The sequence below is a fragment of the Vanacampus margaritifer genome, chromosome 17 (genome assembly GCF_051991255.1).
Source record: "Vanacampus margaritifer isolate UIUO_Vmar chromosome 17, RoL_Vmar_1.0, whole genome shotgun sequence".
Classification (NCBI taxonomy): Eukaryota; Metazoa; Chordata; class Actinopteri; order Syngnathiformes; family Syngnathidae; genus Vanacampus; species Vanacampus margaritifer.
The window spans coordinates 12711457-12731108 of NC_135448.1; the positions used below are offsets into that span (position 1 = coordinate 12711457).

Here is a 19652-nt window from a genome sequence, read left to right on the forward strand (position 1 = left end):
ATCTGGCCTTGTTTCAAAATCAACATTTTAATGACTTTCATTATTTTAAATATATAACACCAAGGATATTCATTAAAGGATTAACCAGCTCAGCTCTTTCATTCATTCATTTTTTAATCCATTCCTCTCTTTCTTTCTTTTCACGGATCACCTCATCCAGGTACGGCATCAGGTAGGGGTTATCCTAAACAGACAGAATGTGTTGTCAAAAAAAAAAAGTATGGACGCAAGAAAAAAAAAAAAAAACACAGGCTTGGGAAAACCTTTTCTGTACCTCCTCATATTTCGTCCACTGGTCCTTGGGGAGGATCTGCTGTTTCATGGACAGATCCAGAGCTCTCTTGATGCGAAACATGCGATCGTTGTAGACGTTCTCCGGGAGCCTACGCACAGCCTCCTTCACGTCGTTGTCCTCATACATTGTGTCATCTCGCATTAAACCTGCCAGAGAGGAGTCGACATGGAGCTTCTGTTCTACAATTTTAGGCTCATATTTCCTTTCTGTGCTTACCAAGCTGGTTGAAGCCGCACTTGTTGTAGTACCATTTGTAAAAACTGGACAGAAACCTGCCTGAAGCCACTGCAGGGAAAAACACACAGATCATCATTAGACTACCACAATTATCTTAAATGATATTTAAACACCTGTAAGGTGAGCTAGATGCACCCCCCCTTTTTTTTTTTAAGTGGCGTGTAAAAAGTTGACAACCAATTCATTAAGTGATATCACCAATCAATGTCACGCAGGAATGAGTGTAATCCGATGAAAACATTAACTATCTAAAGGAATATTAAAAATATACAATTATTGGTTGACAATTAGGATGTTAGCCTCGCAGACGCTAGCCATTAGCATTAGCTACCACCAGGGAGGACAAACAAGAGGACGAACGCGAGACAAAGGAGTCCAAAAGCGCGTTGTAAGCATAAAATCCACGGAAGTCAAACCGCGTATGAATTAACAACACGCCTACGTGCATAATTCGACAATGCCCATTTCGGAAGAAGGATATGAATTTGACATTTGATCGAGGGGGACATTTTTACCTGGTGCCCTCGACGCCATGTTGAACTGTGGGAAGGACCGGGGTGCATTGTGGGTAAAGTAAAATCCGTAAACGAGGCGCATGCGCAAATGGACATTGGACAGTTTTATTTGGAAAACGTCAAATTTTACTTTCAGAAACACGAGTAGGAAAAACGTCAGAAATGTAAATATTCCTATCTATTATTCAGTAAAATATTGTATACTTTTAAAATATGTATGGTAAATACAAAAAGTAGACCTCAGCCTGAGGCACACTTTCTTTCCCTGGGTTAAAAACAAACAAACTGGAAATTAATATTTTACATATATCTTCAAATGAAATGAATGTCAGATGTAATCTGCTTTAAATTCAAGGAGTGTAGTATAGTTCTAGTAGTATGCAGAACAGTTTGTAGTTCATAAACAGATAAAAATGTGAAACCAACATCTAAAGAAAAATACAAAAAAAAACTGGATGCATGTATTAAGCACATTAACAATTTATTTGTTTTAAATTTTAAACCCTGTGTGGTCTCAGTGACTGTATATCGACTTAAAATGAGAATATTATGGAAAATTGACTTTTTATATTTACAGTATATAGGCATTGGATGAGTGGTTAGCGCATGCGCCGCACAGTTCTGAAGTTAGGAGTTTCAATTCTGGCTCCCACCTTCCAGTGTGGAGTTTTCTTGTTCTCCTCATACTCCCCAGGCTTGTATGGGTTTTCTCCAGTTACTTCAGTTTCCTCCCACATTCCGAGTATATACAGGTAAAGTTAAATAAAGATTCTAAATTGCCCTTAAACTGTGAATGTGAGTGCATGTTTGCTTATGTGCAGTGTGACACCAGGACACTGTTTAAAATTGTTCATAATGTGTATTTAATTGTTTTATTAAGTTTTCTTAGTCCTCTTGCTTCTTAGTTTAAAGTGTCTTTTGGAACAGGTAAAAATCTTCCGGCGTGGCCAAAGCCACCTCCGTGCAAAAAATGTCATCCGGAGATGACGCCAAGCGCTCCAAAGAAACGTAGTTGGCTTGATCTGGATCATAGTGCGCCCTTCCCAGGTACTGCAAGAACAGGTGGCGCTCTCTAATGCGCAGGAACTTAGAATTAAAGACCTGATGGAGGTTAGAATAAAGAATGAACAAGGATACTAGGGTAAATTAAAACACTGCAGGTAAAGTTCAATGTACCTGTGGGAACTTGGAGATCAGGTGATGTGGCACATTCATGGTGTTGTGGAGGAACTCAAATATTTGAGTCAGCTTGCGTTTGTTGGCCGTAAGAATTTTCGGGACAGCCAAGACGATGTGCTGGATCTCATTGGCTTTAAAGCCAAGCTCAATTTCGCACACCTGGAAATGCAACGGACGTATAAATACAAACAAACGCATAGTAAATAAAATGTATGTTAATGCTTGGTTTTGTTGTATCACCTTTAGATTTTCTTTGACGGGCTCCAAACTGCCACACAGCAGTCTGGGCAGACGTGCAACAATGTTACGAGTCTAAAAAATATATTGTTTGAAACACCACTGTGAATATCAGCATCTGTGTCGTTCCATTACCAAAACAATATTTAATCAACGAAAGTGCTTACGTTGGATGGATTGAGGTTCAGCTGCTGCTGATAGAAACCCAGACGATTGTCCAGCCTCTTCACGCTGAAGTTGAGAAGGTAAGGAGCTCTGGAAACCATCGACGCAACATTCTCGGCTGTGAACTTCTTGGACTTGAGATAGTTCACCCTTCATTGCAGAAAACAAGAGCGAGAAAACATGTTTAATTCAATACAGTAAAAGACTGACAAAAAGGTGCAGTTTAAGCGTTCAGGAAAAATAGACCTTGTAAATTAATAGACCAGTGAATGAGTTCATAATGTTAATATGTTGATAAAAATGCCTGTACAATTAATAAATTAATTATAGGACCGCAACAGTCACAAATGTGGGGCAAATGACACCAAATAAAATATTATCTTAATGAGAACAGATGTCATTTTAGATGCAATTTCCTGTCACCTGGCCTGAAGGTTTTCCAAATCCTCGGTAAGGACAAACGGGTTGCGCGTGATGATATAGCCCAGACGAGAGTCGTCCACACCAATGCCTTTGAGGAAGAGCAACCTCGGAGCAACGTCTGTATCGAAGTCCAGACGGAGCAGCATGGAGCCGACGTTGGGCCTCTGCTCCAGCTTCCACAGGTTCACCCCTGTTGGTAAGACATTATCATAAACACTGCAAAACTACATGATTCACGTTATTCTTAATGATTTACCAAGCTGCACTAGTTTTGTGAGAGTCTCCGACTGGTCGACGTAGTCTTTGAGAAACGCGGAAACTGGAGGGATGGAGGGCAAAGGTGCTAGACTCACAGCCTCTTCGTCGCCGATCTCCTCCAGTGCATACAATCCAGTGGTGGCATCAAGATCTGAAGACAGGAAAAAACATAGTCACTTCCTGTCAATATCTTTCAAAATAATATAGCCACGAATTATATACCTAATGATGTAGGGATTTCATTTAGCGTTTGCGTTTCATTTGCTTGATGTTTATCAATTAAATCACTGTAAAAGCGGATGTGTTGTCCTTGTTGATATTTTGTTTGAGTCCCAGTGACAGTTGTAGGATGGCGAAGCCTTGTGACTGTACAGCAGTGACGAACTTGAGCGCAGGTGCTCAAAGCCACTGTGCAGACAGGAGGAAGAAGTCTGTGTTTGATACACAGCTGCATACAAGAGGATGCCATTTTGTTTCTGCAAAAACAAATCGAGACGGGTTATTTGTACGTTTTTATACTTACAACAAAAATTTAATTTATATTGTACTATATTGCATACTGTTATTTTTTGCATATAAGGCTGAACTTTATCTTTTATGGTGTAATATACCTTGTTTCCTGTGTACTACAGTGTGATACTGTGCTACTGTAAACAATGCTAGCTAGAACCAAAAACATGATCATGCTAATGAACATGTTCATAGAAACACCACAAAAAAATAATGTGTACTCACCGTCTGAAATCAGTTTTAATGTATATTCCGCTTCATAGACGATAAATGCTCTACAATGTCAAATGCTACTTTTCACGTGGGGAAATACGCGCACCCGGAAATGCGTCATCGGACCGAATGTACCACGTCGCCTGTACGGGAGTAAATTTGTCGGCTTTCGGTTTATTAACCGGTTTATTAACTGGTTTAATAACATTGCATGAAATTTGGGTCATTCGACAAAATTATTTATAGACAGGATGGAACGTTAACGTAACCCCAATAGCTGTTTATCTTGAATATTTTGTTAATTTATTACAATAGAGCCTCCCTCGTTTTCCAAGTTACATGGTTAAGTCCAATTTTCCTGTTTTCGCTGTATTTTCTTAAATTACATTTTCCGGGTATTTTGTTTAATTGATGCATTAATCTAAATGTAGCCAATGACAACAATGGCCTTTATTTTCATGTAGTTTATAAATATATAATCCGTTTTCGTACATTTGTATCTACCTAATTCTATCTTCTTTCCCATTACCAGTGAGTGACTAGAAGTGCTGTGCTCTTTATTATTATTCGTTTGTTTGGTAACACACTCTTATGACGGAGTAATTAAAATTCATGACAAAGTGCTGGAGAGACTAGTCTGCTCCAGCTTCCATGACAACCAGTGCGAGCTCTGTTGTAGCCCCACCGTGGCCTCTCTTTGTCTGCTAAGAAAGCATCATGCCCCAGTAACGCTTCATTCATAAAAATAAATAACTAAACATAAATACATGCATTAAATAAAATAAAAAATTGAGGTAATTTCTGTGCCGTATGTATGTGGATTTCGCATGTTCAATGTCCAACTGAATAATCGTAATATTGTAAAAAGAAAAAAAGAGAGAGGGATAATAATAATAATAACAGCACCCCTGGGACCCTCGTGAGGAATAAGTGGTTCAGAAAGTGTAATAATAATAATAATAATAATAATAATAATAATAATAATAATAATAATAATAATAATAAAAGCCTTCTGTACTTTTGTAACTTCAGTTGTTGTTTTTTTGTTTTGTTTTTTGTACTTTTATTGTTTTGTGGCAAGCAAAGGCATTGTCAATTGTATACCGGTTGACTACATTTACCAAAATCCCTTGCGGCATTAGCCGCCGAACTGGATGACAGCTATCCGGCGCCGAAACACCGACCCGACACACTCTCAACGCAAGAGCCATGGCGGCCACGGGCGGAGGGAAAATCAGAATCAGAAGCAGGAGTCAGCGATGTCACGTCGCCTCCAAACCTTACGCCAAGGGCAAGCAGGTAAACCCCCTCCCCTCAAAGTCTACTCGTGGAACCCCCCGAGCCGAGTGGACTGCGACGACTACGAGACCAGCGGGCTCTCTTGTTAGTGTTTTTGTTTCAAGTTGGGGAGACATTTTGCGGCCTATTCGTGGCCTCCACGCGCTTCCTAGCGTGCTAGCGGATGCTAGCCCATTAGCACGCTAGTTAGCGGCTTCCCTGTTTTAGCGAACGTACTCGTTTTGACAGCTTTCGTGTCAGCGCATTGACTTGTCCCGAGTGGATCAAGTCACCCGGCCGCGGGCGAGTGCGACGACACCCGCGTCAGTCAGGCCGAGTGAGTCGTTTTCTAGGTAGCGAAAAAAAAAGCAGCAAAGAGACGCTACTGCGGTAGCAAAGGCTAACAGCGAGCGAGCGAGTAGGCGCATTGTTGTATTCGCCTCGCCACCTTCAGGGGAATATAAGTGTTTATTTAAGTAAAATGATTTGATTTAGTTTGTTACAAATGTCCATATTGGCTTGTTAGGAAAGTGTGTCGCTGCCGGTTTGGCTTGAAATTTGTGGAAGTTGTGTGGCGGGGGGGCCTTCGGTGGCTGGCTAACGTTAGCCGGGGTGAATTGCGCAGGAAGCTGTTAAAGAGCCCCACATGGTTGCATTGGAACACATCTTACCTGCCGCCATAAATAATAACTTTTTCTTATTAACATAACAATGCTTTACAATTCAAGACGGCTCCATTTTCTTCTCCCTATGTTTTGGTGCGAAAGTAATTCCCGCTATGGAATTTATCTGGAGGTTTATTCGCTCCCAATCAGCTGATTAGCCTCCAGGCTAATATGTAGCACAGTCTGTGTGTCATGGCATTGATTGATTTTTCGAATTCCTGCAGTTAGCGCCACTTCACATCCAAATATGTTAAGTGATTAGTTTGTTTACAGCACACTCTCCAGGTACACTTGTATCTTCTAATGATATTAAGTACAAATAAGTGTTTGAAAACAATACTAGTATTCATGGATATACGTGTAACAATGTTGTTGTTGGAGGCAGGCAAAAAAAAAAAGCCAAGTGTGATTGGAAATCAAGTGATGGGTTCTGGAGGAAGTTTGTTTTTTATGTGTGGAGGGGGAAAAAAAGTGCATTTTTTTAAATGAAGGTTTTTGTGTGATGTTGCCAAAATGCAGTCAAATCGAAAGTGTAACACAGTATAACTTTTTATTATTTCTCAAAATATCTTCTCTACACATTCTACAAGTGATCTGTCACTTGCCCTAAAAACTCAAGTTAAATCGTGCAGAAATGTAATTAGAAATTTGTTTGTGAGAAGAGCGACTTGGGCACTAGGTTGGTTTGTGTACCAACACAAAATGATGTTCAAATTCACAAAGCTTGTTACAGACGTTAAATTCCAAAAGTTTTTCCCCAGACGTGCAATGATTAATCAACTAATGTATTATCAAATTAATTGATCAATAGTTTTGCTAATATATTGACCATTTAGCCAGTTTTTCTAATTTCAACCTTTCAGCATCTCAACAGTTACTATTATGAGATTTCTGCCGTCTTCAATGAAAGCAGACTGATGGTCAGTTTTGTGTTGAATCAAAATGAAAAATATGCTTTTACTATGGAATACATTGATCAAAGTTTTTGCTGTTTTTCTGTCATGTTATACACCATACCAGTAATTGAATCATAAATTACGTGTGCATTTTCTACACTGTTAATGTTCAACAATGTCCTGTTTTTTAATAAAAGATGGATTTTTAAAAATCTGATTAATTGAAAAATGGGCAAAATAATCAAACACACTGATTGATCATTAAAATAAGTTGTTGCAGCCCAAATTCGGTCCCGTCGTCAATTTTAGAAACACAGTCTTTCAACGCAGAAATCTTGTGTGATTACGCATAATCTAACAAAAACTAAGAAGAACATACTCTTCCAGATATGCACCGATGTTACCAGCGTTTTTCCAAAGAGGACTGGATGCGGGAGCGTTTGGTCATCAAAACTAATTTCCTTTGGGAAGTACTTCTTGCTGCCTGGTGTACCAACTGTGAGACAAAATGAGGCAATCAAGGAAGCTTTACCCAATCAAATCACAGTTGCCCACTTAATGTGTTCCAAATATGTTTATTTTAAGTTGTACAAGTGGACTGCATCATACTGAGAGCTGTATCTAATATTTTGTCCTTCCCATATAGTCAACAACGCCACCAAAACTCCCTAGGAACAATTACATTTATAAGCAGAGTGGTACTTATTACTCAGCTGCCGTGGACTAGCACATATTTGCACATAGGTTAAAGTGCACGTGGGCCTTTTCAGACGGAGAGCCTGCCAAAATTGACGCCTTTTGTACAGAGCCCAGCAGCGTGTGTTAAAAAAAAAAAATCAAGGCGCTTTTATGCAGCGACACGGCATCTCAAGATTTGATAGTTCCGACGCTGGAGCCTCGTTTGCTGTTTGCCTCGTGAAGCATACACAGAGTGACTGACCCACTTTTGTTCTTACTGCACTTGAGGAATTGCTTCTCCTGGAAAACAATGCGCTGCAGCTGGTAGTCATATTCAAGATGTCGCCCATGCATTCTATTTGATCTAAATGTAACTTTTAATTGAGGTTTTAGTCTCACCAAATGTACAAAATTAGTCTATCGGCTGACTTTGCATTGAAGAAAGGAAGGAAGTGTGGTTTTGTCTTTGCTACATTGTGGGGCCCATACATGTGTTTTTCCAGGTTTAACTACCATTGTGGGGGCCAACGAGTTTAGACCTCTTTTTGAGGCTCAAGACTTGGTTTTAGTGTTTAGGTTTGAATTGGGTTAGGGTAAGGAATGAGCGTAGGGAATCATTTTTGATGGTTAGGTGAAGGGGCTAGGAAATGTATCAAGTCAATGAGATGTCCCCAGGATGATACAAAGACAAGTGTGTTTGTGTGCGTGACTGCGTGTTTGGTTAGTCATCTTATCTACACTTACAGAAATTTGTTGCGTGAAGGTTTACAATCCTGTGAGTGACAGATACCCAAGATAAAAAAAAAAATAACACAAAGACTGCAGCTATAGATATTTTCAGAATCGATTATTCTGCCGATCATGATCGGGTAAAAGTTATTTGCACCATTGAACAAGAAAATGTGTCTGTGACGTGGAGACATTATTGAATTGCTTACATTCCACACTGTATTATCTGTGACCTTGAGTGTGTGGTGTTTAAAAAGGGTGGGGCTTGGCCTGGTGGGTGACGTGGGAGGCAGTAATTGCGAGTGTAAGAGAATTAGCCTGTTGTGAGCTTTTGTTAGCACTTAGCAGCTGCCTATTAACTAAAACTAACAGAACGAAGAGAATTGTGTGTATATCCAAATCACATAAATTTGCCTAATAAAAATCTGCTACTTTAATGCTAACAATGTAGGAGGAAACCATAGGCTGACTTGAAAAAAATAGTAGTGATGTACCAAAACCTTTTTACAACTTATAATTGACCACACACTAACAAAACGTTAAGACAGAGCAAATAACAATACTCACTGGCTTATGTTTTTTTTTAATCCTCTGCAAAGAAAGACTAATATTACTGCAGTTTGAGTGCAATGTTTTTTTTGTGCTTTGTCATCAGATGTTTGCGTTACATTTCAGTCTGTATTTTACTTCCTTCTGGGGCCAAGGCACACTTTAATGCTCATTCAATCAATGCATGAAATCATAATGCCTAGTTCAATTCTTTACATTCTAGGGGTAAACCATCCAACAAACAACATCAAAACCTTTAAACTAAAAAAATAACCTATATGTCCGGCTTTTTGTTTTATATTCATTTATAGAAAGTTGTCCCCCATTTTCAACCTTAGATCCTTTGCTAAAATGTCTCGCTTAGGCGTAAGGTGTGATATTTTTGTGTGTGCTTTTGAGCTACCAAATACTGTACCTGCCCGTGAAAACCATGCGGCTTACAGTAAAACGATTTTCCTTTTCATGTGTCAGTTGCTGCGCCCAACCATTCAATGATGACTGATGACAATGATGACAATGATGACAACCATTCAATGATGACCCACTCATTCTTTCCCATCACCAGCCGTCAGGCCTGATCAGCCGAGTGACTGACACAGTCAAGAGCATCGTTCCCTCCTGGCTTCAGAACTACTTCAAGAACGCAGAGGCTCCGGAAGGTGAAGCGGGAGGTGGAGGTGGAGGCGGAGGCGGAGGCGGCAGAGAAGCGGCAGATGTGAATGAGAACTGCCTGCTGCCTCCTCCTAACGGCGGCAGAGAGGGGCCACCATCTCTCGATGGACGTCACTCGCCCAGGCCGAGTACCAGTAACACAGGTTTGGTTTTTCAACTGGCCCACCTTTCCTGTGTAAAACCCAAAAATGTTCCTTATGTAAATATTCTTCTGCCTTTTGTCTGTATTAAATGCAATCTCAACCATTTGGCTGTGGTCCATATTTAAAAAAAAAAAAAAAATAAATAAATAAATGGCTATGTTATTAAATAAGAGTTTCTTCTGAACCGTCTCTTTTCCCAACGCAGAGCCCTCGACCAGCCGGGCCTCCCTCAACTTTCAGGACTACGCGCTGTCCCGGCCGCCGCTCAGCCACTCCCACCTCCACCTCTCGTCGCTGGAGGCCTCGTCGCAAACGCTGGGCGGCAGCAGCGGTGGCCTTTTCTCGCAGCCCTCCACCTCCTCGGCGCCGGGGCCCTTCTCTACCGGCTTCTCCCTGGTCAAGGAGGTCAAGGACAACCTGTCGCAACACGAGGACGATAACATCTCCACCACCAGCGGCTTCTCCTCGCGCGCCTCTGAGAAAGGTACGCTAACGCTATCAAATTCATTACTAAATGGGCGGATACTGTATCTAACAAGTGCGCATTTGATCTTTTCATGGGACAACACTGATGAACTAACACTTTGACGCAATGTACCAGTAGTCAATGTACTGCTTGTATACCAGTGTAAATTTACTCTCCCTTCAAAATAGACATATAGCCATTAATATTGGAACTGCCGGCAACAAAAGTGAGTAAACCCCATGAATGAATCTGAGTCCTGTTTTGAGTTGGACCTGTCCTGTTAAATGTTTATATGTTCTTGGACACTGCTGAAGCTCAATTTCGGGTTCTTTATGTAAGGCAGCAATTATAACACTGAGTCATATCACACCAGGGGGAGGGAAAATGGCGAATTGGCCCCAAATCTGTGCTCACTTTTGTTGCCAGCGGTTTGGACACTAATGGATGTGAAGGGTTATTTTGAGGGGACGGTAAGTTTTTTTTTTTTTTTTTTACAAGCTGTACACTGACTTACGTTGTCACAAAGTGTAATTTCTTCGGTGTTGTCCCTTTTACAATATTTAACAAAATATGAGGGGTCTTTGTTTATCTGTTGATAGTGTTTTATGAGTAGCTTTAGCTGATTTTGTTCTGTCTTGCAGATGTGCCCACATCAAAGACAGCATCGCTTCCACAGCTTTGGTCCCCAGACCTGGACAGAGCCATGTCAGTGCCGCAGCCTTCTCAGTCAAGCCTGAAAAGGCCTGCCTTCAACCTGTCCATCTTTGGCACTTCCGCAAAATGCGCTAATGTGAGTCTTTCAGGGAAATGAGCCCTAGTCAGAAAGATGGCAGAAATTTTTTTTTGTGAAGTTTTTTTTTTTTGGAGGGGGGTCTATGCCATCTAATGTGGGCAGGAATAGGTACTTTGTTGTTAAGGCCCGGTTATCTCTGTCTGTAGCTCTAATAATAATCACTACCTGTAAGTAACGCAATTTGGATGCCCTCCACCAGTCGACGCTGAACAGCACAGTGCTGAGCACCAGCCAGCTGGGAGATTCCCCCTTCTACCTCGGGAAGACCACGTACGGCGGAGCGGCTGCGGTCAAGAGCGCTCACACTCGCCCCGGAACGCCATACCCGGTGAGCCTGCCAGAACGGTGCCGGGTTCCACAAAGCTTCTGGAATTGTAGTTTTTTGTTCATATGGTCATTAACGAGCCCGTGTGATCTTTCAGGCCCCGCTGAGGAGGCAGATTAAAGCCAAGCCAGCCGGCGTGCAGCCCTGCGGGTTGACCAGCGCCACAGCCCGACGCATCCTGCAGTCTTTGGAGCGCATGTCCAGTCCTCTGGCAGTACGAACGCGCGCACACAAACAAGAAGATTGACAAATTGAGTTTCAAATCCCTCATTATTTGATTTTTCATCTTCAGGATGCCAGGAGGATCCCAACAAGAGCATCGTCATCACCCTTCTCAACGGTAAATTTTAATGTCAGCCATCAACAAAAGCATCTACTTTTCTTTTCTTTTTTTAAATACAGGGATGTGATTTTTCCGCTAATTCGCGGAATTCCGCTTTTTTTTTATCTCCCCCCCCCCCCCCAAAAAAATCCGATTTTTTATTTATTTATTTATTTTTTTTTGTGTAGTTCATTGTGTATGCACATGACTCCGACAGATAACATCTTCTGCTATAACAAAGACATTTGTGGTATGCTCTAATATGAGTTACTTTTCATTTGGTCATGATACAATTATTTGTTCATGAAATTTGAACTCTTCAACATTATTTATGTGTTAACTTAGTAATCACATTAGTTAGATATGATGATATTCTCAGTGATAGTTTTTAAAAGCAAAGGCAGTCCAATGTTTTTGAATGTGACTGATTTTGAGTTGACTAAAACTGCCATTTTATATGGGATAGTTCAATATACATTGAAAATTTATGCTGTTGTTTTGTCTATTTCTTTGTCATGTGAGTGCATTGAAAGTACTTAAAAACACGGAAAACCCATGAGCTCCGGGGGCTTCGCCCCCCTTGTCCCCCCACCAGGTCACTGCCCTGGACCTAGCTGGGTGCCAGCGGCCCCCAGACCCCGGCTAAATTTTCAGATAATTTCACTTTGGTCAAATCACATCCCTGTTAAATAGTACAAAAGTTGTTAATACATTTTTCCCCCCCTTTGCAGTCAATGGATGGCAGTGATCTTGATGTGTCACATTTCCAGTCTAAAAAGAAAAGGGTAAGTTGGCGTAGGAACAGGGAGTTCATTATGTGGGCCCGGCAGTGTTTGTAGCAACAACTGGCAGACGGGCCAGCTGTGCGACAGCTGTTACTCTCCAACAACAGGGCTGTGTTGACACAACACAGCTGGGTACTACTGTTTTGCCACCGGAGTCTGTTAACGTTACTTGATCTCAACACGGTTAAGTTGATCTTTCATAAGGATACTAAGTAATCATACTTGATGGTGTCATTATATCTCATAATTGTGGTCAAAATGTGTTTTGTTTTAATTATATATTGTCCTTGTGAGGATTAGTGGTTTGAGTAATGGATGGATGTTCAAAAACATGTTGTTTTTTTTAACATGGTATAACTTGACTCAAATGTAACACTTTTCAAGAAAGAACTCGTTATGGTTGACCAGAGCTGTCAAAATGAATCAATAACTATTTTAACTCATTCACTCCCAGCCATTTTCACTGAAGCAACCGCCTTAGCTCCCGGCTGTTTTACTGGATTTTGACAGATTTTGCAAAAACCACAGAATATTGTGTTCTATTGCTATAAAAACATGGAACCTACCAAAAGAAGGATTAGAGTCTCTTCTTTCATCAAGAAAAAAAGTATGTTTCTATCTGTTTCTGTTTTGCAGCAATTAGCATTAGAATATTTTTCATCATTATTCACAAATCTGTTTAAAAAAGCTTGTTTTCCAGCTTGCCCTGGTTGGCCTCTTATACTCTGCTGCCACCTGCTGGCCGTTTTTGTAATAACTACCATTGCTCTTCAGAGGCTGCATCAGAGCCCTTATTTATGCTCTAGCATTAAAAAAAAAAAAAAACGCATAAATACAACTTTGGGAGCATGGTAATATTTAAATTAGAAAGTATTTTTACATTTTTGGGAGCAAATTTTACAATACAATTTTTTGCTGATGAATCTCGTGTTGACACATCCTCATCGTTTCTTTTCCTTAGCTGGATTCCAACGTCCCACCAGCGCAGAAGTTGGTGGTCCCCATTTCCATCTCGGCCAACCGCACCGTCTCCTTCAGGCCCTGTTTGACCCCGGGCAGGCCAAGCCGGACTTTGGACCGGACGCCCAGAGACAAGGTCGGATAGTTATGGCACCTAAACTAGAGCCTAAGTTTCTCACCGGTGCTGATGTTGTTGGCTTTTGTTTCCATTTTCCACAGCCCATGAGACAATCACCTCTACTGCCTGATAGAACCACCGGAGGCCCTTCTCAAAGCACAACTGGGTCCAGCGGCATCCCCTACCCAATGTCCAGCACGCCCGCCATCAGAAGCGCCGGAGGCGGCAAGAAGAAGAGGGAGCGGAAGACGACGCGGCCGTCTTCCAAACACACTAAGGAGGACGAGGTATTCGCCTTTTCAACGTCACTGTCGTCACATCACACGGCACATATTTCCAGGTGGTTCCGCCTTTTGAAAAGGCCTCAAAAATTTGGGGGCCGCCGGTTCCGGGTTAATGGATACATCATTTACATACATATATAGATTTTTATTTTTTTTTTTTGTAGTTTATTAATGCGATGTTGTTGTTTTTTTTGATATTAGGTGGTTGAGGTGCCAGACCTTCCAACGATTTCACTTCCTATTAGCACATCTACCTTGCCCACCTTCAGCTTCTCCTCCCCGCTGCCCCCCGTCGCAACCTCCTCTTCTGCCGCCTCCAGCATCACCGTCACCCCTGTCAAGGATATGGCTACAATTAAGGTCTGTCCTTTTTTATTTATTTATTTTTTTAGTATGAATTCACTTATGTTTTTGGCACAATCCCGAAATACAGCTTGTGTGTCTCTCCTTCCCGCCCTTAGGCGACACCCGCTTCGCCCCCCTGTATGCCCTTTACGTTCTCCTCGCCCATTGTCAAAGCAACTCCTGCTAGCCCACCTAACTTCTCCCCAACAGTAAGTGCTCTTTTGCCACGTGAAATAATACCCGCGCCTCGCAAGCATATGTTGTACTGGTATTATGCGTGAAGTAGTGCCGTCACTGTCAAATATTTTTAGAATCAATTGGTTAACCGATCAATCAGATTCATTTGAATTATTAAAGTCGTTGTCCATTAATTTGATAATCGATTACTTGTCAATTAATGGCTTAATTTTGACAGCCGTAGCATGACGCTTTAAACTAAATATAAATCATAATCATCGCCAATCATGGTGGGGACTGCTGTACTACAAGTTTACTGTAAGATGCAAGAAGGAGCATCCGCATCATTAACCGTGGCGGGGGGGAAACCAAATCTTAATAATTTTTCTTCTTCTTCCCCTAGGTTGGCTTTACATTCAGTGCCCCTGTAACAAAAATAAGCCCTTCCATGTCAAATGGAAAGCTGTCCACCCCCATAGCAACTCCAGGTAAACTTTTTTTTTTTTTATCATCAGTCCATTTCAGCTTTAAACCAAATGGGCCAATTTTGTCATGATCATCTTGGTCTGTGTGTGATTTTTATTTGATTTTTTTTCACCTCCCAAGTGAAAATGTCAACAAAGGCAAGCACAGACGACTTCGACGGACCTTTCAAACCAGCCAAGACTCTGAAGAAGGGCAGCGTGCTGGACCTCCTGAAAACACCCGGTAAGAAGCGCTGACAACGCATTTCTTTTTTCACGCAACTGCAGATGGGGGCCTGCCGTCGTATTTAGGGGAGGCCTTTACATTTTTGAAACGATATTGACAAGTGAGGCACACAACATTTACGGTGATCAGTCTGCTTGCAAAACATTGTTTATGACTCGGTTTCAGTAGACGGAATCGATTTTAATACTCATCAGCAATCTGTTTACAAAAGCATCTGAGAGACTAAGCTATAAATGTCGGTGGCTACTGCTGTTTTGGTTAGCAACATCATTTGAATTGGCTCCCCACTTAACTATTTCGTGTTGTGTGTGTGTGTGAACGGCAATTACGTTATTGAGTTGTTTGTTCACATTTTGAATTTGTATTTGTATCTTTTGTCCAGGCTTTGCTTCAATGACTAAAGTGCAAAAGTCACCCGAGACCTTCACGCAGTCCACTGCCCAATCGTCCTCCGCCGCCGCCGCCGTCAACACCACATTCTCCTCCACAGGCCTTAGTGACTTGTTCAAAGCTCCAGTTGGGTGGAGCTGCAACGTCTGCTTGGTGCAAAACAAGCCGTCAGCTTCAAAGTGCGTGTGCTGCACGGCTCCTCAGCCTGGCGCCACAAGCGAGGACAATAAAAAACCCGCCCCGGCACTTCCGGCGCCAAGGAGCAGTACGAACGGCACCTCTGTCGGCTCGCCCTTCTCCACGTCGGCGACGACTTGGGAATGCGACACGTGTCTGGTCTTCAACAAGACCGAAGCCGTCGAGTGTGTAGCCTGCAAGACCACCAAGCCCGGCACGGGGCTCAAGGCCTCATCCGTTCCCTCTGCTTTCTTCGCCGTGGGGACGGCGGCCGGCCCCGGCGCTGATGCCGCCGCCTCTGCGACGCTGTCTGTCGGAGTCGGAGAAACGTTGAAGAAAATGGAGGTCAAGCGGGACGGCGACGATGGCATGCGACAGAACAAGGTCACCGATACGAACCCTAAACCAGGTACGCACAGTGACTAAATGTTGTCTTTAAAGTTGAAGTCAACCATAAACATCTTGACAATAATGTTATATGTGACATCACTAGTCTAAACACGACATTTTGATTAATATTACATTTGTGTAAATAAGAGTTATGAAGCACAATCCAGCCATTTTTATCCATCTCAGGGGGGCGGCCATTTTGCCAATTGCCGTCGACTGAAAATGGCATGACTGTTGCTCAGGGCTCAGGCAACGACCAATCACAGCTCACCTGTTTTCTAAAGCTGAGCTGTGATTGGTTGTTACCTGAGACCTGAGCAACAGCGATGGAATGATGAAAACGACTGGATTTTGCTGTTTAGCTCATATTCCGTTAACACAATATTAACTAAAATACCATATTTAGACCACTGCTCGATTATGGAAAAAATTATAATCACAATTATTTTGGCAATAATTGTAATCACGATTATTCAAACGAAAAAAACATTGGGTACAAAAAAAAAAAGCTTAAGCATTTTAAAAATATTAAGACCCATATAAAAAAAAAAAGAAACATGATTTATGTAAGTTCCTTTTAGACCAAACTGAATTCATAACAATATATATTTACAATGATATTTATTTATGTTGGCAGAAACTTGAAATTGGAGTACAGCATGTGCACTGTGCAGTAGGACGATTTCTTTCGGGGTACAAAACAAGGAAATGTTTGAACGTAAAAATAAATAAATACATTCTTTAATGAAACAATTATTGATTATTTGCACAGCCCGAGAACATGATTGATTTCCCCTTTTAAGTATTTTTTGGGGCAAAAAAAGTCTGACCTCAAATATTTTTCCTAACAGGAGCATCTTTAGGAGCTCCCCCTGCAGCCGGCAGCGTGCCGTCGTTAAGCTTGGGGGACAAGTTCAAGAAGCCCGAGAACTCCTGGGAATGCGACACGTGTCTGCTGCAGAACAAGGCCGCCGACCTCAAGTGCGTCGCTTGTCAGGCGGCCAAACCTGGAGCGCAGGTGGAGACCCAAGGTAAGAAGCAGACCCCCCCCAAGTCTTGATGGCATCACGTGCTTCAGAGACTGAATCTGGTTCTTGTTGTACTTATTCAACGTCAGGATCTTCTACTACCTCTACTTCTGGAGCTTTCGCATTCGGCACATCCAACAGTACTTCGGAGTCTGCATCTGGAGGGTTCAAGTTTGGTGTGTCAGCATCGGAATCCTCCACCGCCGCCTCCTCATCGGGAGGATTCAAGTTCGGCATCCCGTTTGGAAATCCCTCCTCAGAAGCCCCTTTAAAAGACACCAATACCTCACTAGGGTTCAAGTTCAGCACCCCATCCGGGGGCTTTAAATTTGGGATTTCCCCCGGTAATGATAAAAAGGTGGAGCAGCCCGCGGCCGAAGCCGGCTTCAAGTTCGGATCAAGCGGCGGCATCTCATTGGAGGCGGGATCATCGGGTACGGAAAGTAGCAGCTCCTCCAAGACACCCTTCAGCTTTGGCCTTTCCAAACCCGAGGAAAAAGCGTCAGATACCCCCACCTCGTTGTCCGCTGTTGCCGTAAGCGCGCCCGCGGCCTCTCAGGAGAAGAGCAGCAGCAATGACGGTGTGGCAAAAGACACCAGCACGACCACCGCCGGCTCGGTGTTCGGGACGCCCACCCTGGCCACCGCCACGCCACCTGCGGGCCCCACCTTTGGCTCGCTGCCCGCCGCTCCCGCGTTTGGGTTCGGCAAGTCGGAGGAGGAGGCGTTCGTCTTCGGCGGTGCAAGTAAGGACGCCGAGCCGGCGCCCGCCGTTCCGGGGAGCTTTTCCTTTGGCAAGCCGAGCACTCCGGCGGAGCAGCAGCAGCAGCCGGCGCTGCCTGCTTTTGCTTTTGGAAAACCAGCTGACAAGAGCGACACGTCCAATTCAAAAGCTGCAAATTCCTCTTTTGTGTTTGGACAAAGTGCTCCAGGTATTTTTTTTTGTACGCACACACAAAAACAACAAAAGCATGACATTAACACACCACACAAAAATATGTACGATATGACTTAGTTAATTCCATGACTATATTCTTAACACCAAACACTCGTGGCAAATTATCTTTGCACAGTGAAATTAATGCAAATGTCTTTCATCTTTTCCAGTCTTCACAAAAATGTCTTCCTTATTTTTTATTTTTTATTTTTTTTTAGCACTCCAATAATATTACACTTTATATACCAGCTCAGTGGCCAAGTGGTATAATGTCCGCCCTGAGACTGTGAGGTTGTGGGTTCAATCCCCAAAGACTATAAAAAATGGGACCCATTTGCCTCCTTGCTTGACACTCAGCATTAAGATTGGAATTGGGGAGGGGGGGGTTGGATTACCAAATGGTTCCCGAGCGCAATCCCTGCTCCTCACTCTCCCTCGGGATGGGTCAAATGCAGAGAACTAATTCTGTGACAATCTGTGGTGCTTTAACTTTAATATGAACACACAGTTATCACAGTGACGTTAGTATTAGTCACACATTGTCCTTCAATTCAATGCAGTTTGTGCTCCTCATTCTGGTGTGCACGTCATGACCACCGGGGGGCAGTATAAGATGGACATGCTTATATATGTACTCCAAATGTTGGCAGTCTCAGCTTCTCAATACAGCAGAAAGAGACATTCTGTGAACAGGATAGATGTATGCTTATATTTTAATTTTAGTTTTTTTTGTTTTATTGTCTACATGCGTCGTTGCATAGTTAGTGTTAATGTTTTGCTTAAATCATGCAATCTGGTACACCTTGAAGCCTCTTTTCTTGCCATCAAATGCACTTTGTCTTGTTTAGTTTTGTCACTGATCAGCTTGACATGAAATGGTGAATAAGCGGTGGTTCTTTTTCTCCTGACAGCTTCTGACGCTCCTAAGACGCCGTTCTTCTTCATGGGAAGCAACGCCGCCACTACCAGCAGCACCACGTCCACCCCGACCATCAGTCTCTTTGGCAGCAGCAACCAGGCGCTCGCTCCCGCCCCCGCCCCTGCCCCCGCCCCCGCCCCCGCCGCAACTCCCAGCACTTTCCTGTTTGGCCAAACCGCCGCCCCGGCAGCCAGCGACGCTACTCCAATCTTCGTCTTCGGGCAAAGCCAGGACACCTCATCGGCCACGCCCGTCAACTCTGCCCCGCCTCCAGCGGCGCAACCCTTCATCTTCGGCGGCGGCGGCACGGCCGCGCCCACTGCTGCACCTTCCATCAACTTTGGCGCGTCTGCGTTGTCTGCTATGCCCTCTGCAGGTCTGCATCTTACCCACACTTCCTGAAATGGGTCCATTAAAATGGACACTACTCATAAAATGTTTGGGGTCTAGGGCTGATTTCAAGATGAACATCAAAGTATGACCTTTATCCGTGAAAGTTTTTTGTCCTAGTGTCAACATTTCAATCTACATATCCATCTGTTCAATGTTTCTTTCCGTTGACCTCATTTCCTGTCCTTCCACAGCTCCCAACCCCTTCCTAGTCAGCTCATCAAATGCCACACAGTTCGGAGCCAATCAGACGCCGGCGTTCGGCTCGTCTTTCAGCTCGCCGTTCCCACCGGCCGCTTCACAAACCCCAGCGTTCGGCGCCAAGCCCGCCGCTGCCGCAGCGCCCGTCTTCGGCCAGCAGGCCAACTCCACGCCCGCGTTCGGCGCCGCCACCGCCAACTCCACGCAAGGTCAGTCTTCGTCCCGGCAACCGTTTTCATCTTGTCTGAGCGTTTAGAGCGCGTTGAAGACGTTTTGTTTTCTGTAGGTGGAG

The 19652-nt window shown here is 43.2% G+C and overlaps 3 protein-coding genes across 3 annotated transcripts in view; 1 reads left to right on the forward strand and 2 right to left on the reverse strand.

Moving 5' to 3' along the window:
• Positions 1 to 7: 7 nt before the first annotated feature.
• On the reverse strand, positions 8 to 1144 carry uqcrb (ubiquinol-cytochrome c reductase binding protein). Its single transcript, XM_077548867.1, has 4 exons — positions 1048 to 1144; positions 512 to 580; positions 275 to 441; positions 8 to 184 (listed from the first exon to the last, which is right to left on the reverse strand). Exons 1-4 carry the CDS (start codon positions 1127 to 1129, stop codon positions 107 to 109), a joined length of 396 nt encoding a protein of 131 aa, XP_077404993.1. The 5' UTR covers positions 1130 to 1144; the 3' UTR covers positions 8 to 106.
• A 367-nt stretch (positions 1145 to 1511) lies between these two features.
• Positions 1512 to 4175, reverse strand: mterf3 (mitochondrial transcription termination factor 3). Its single transcript, XM_077548865.1, has 8 exons — positions 4045 to 4175; positions 3532 to 3785; positions 3308 to 3460; positions 3052 to 3241; positions 2631 to 2778; positions 2467 to 2538; positions 2224 to 2385; positions 1512 to 2148 (listed from the first exon to the last, which is right to left on the reverse strand). Exons 2-8 carry the CDS (start codon positions 3776 to 3778, stop codon positions 1954 to 1956), a joined length of 1167 nt encoding a protein of 388 aa, XP_077404991.1. The 5' UTR covers positions 3779 to 3785; positions 4045 to 4175; the 3' UTR covers positions 1512 to 1953.
• Positions 4176 to 5179: 1004 nt separating this feature from the next.
• The window catches only part of nup153 (nucleoporin 153), a 16093-nt gene continuing 1620 nt past the window's right edge, over positions 5180 to 19652 (forward strand). The window contains exons 1-20 of the mRNA XM_077548253.1: positions 5180 to 5331; positions 9393 to 9642; positions 9848 to 10126; positions 10750 to 10898; positions 11101 to 11229; positions 11324 to 11440; positions 11519 to 11566; positions 12280 to 12333; positions 13295 to 13429; positions 13513 to 13698; positions 13897 to 14055; positions 14157 to 14249; positions 14621 to 14705; positions 14824 to 14925; positions 15311 to 15904; positions 16737 to 16916; positions 17003 to 17845; positions 18762 to 19145; positions 19354 to 19569; positions 19647 to 19652. The exon at positions 19647 to 19652 is cut by the window's right edge and continues 148 nt beyond it. Coding sequence (XP_077404379.1) covers positions 5242 to 5331; positions 9393 to 9642; positions 9848 to 10126; positions 10750 to 10898; positions 11101 to 11229; positions 11324 to 11440; positions 11519 to 11566; positions 12280 to 12333; positions 13295 to 13429; positions 13513 to 13698; positions 13897 to 14055; positions 14157 to 14249; positions 14621 to 14705; positions 14824 to 14925; positions 15311 to 15904; positions 16737 to 16916; positions 17003 to 17845; positions 18762 to 19145; positions 19354 to 19569; positions 19647 to 19652 — 4099 coding nt within the window. The 5' untranslated portion in view covers positions 5180 to 5241. The remainder of the gene's footprint in view (positions 5332 to 9392; positions 9643 to 9847; positions 10127 to 10749; positions 10899 to 11100; positions 11230 to 11323; positions 11441 to 11518; positions 11567 to 12279; positions 12334 to 13294; positions 13430 to 13512; positions 13699 to 13896; positions 14056 to 14156; positions 14250 to 14620; positions 14706 to 14823; positions 14926 to 15310; positions 15905 to 16736; positions 16917 to 17002; positions 17846 to 18761; positions 19146 to 19353; positions 19570 to 19646) is intronic.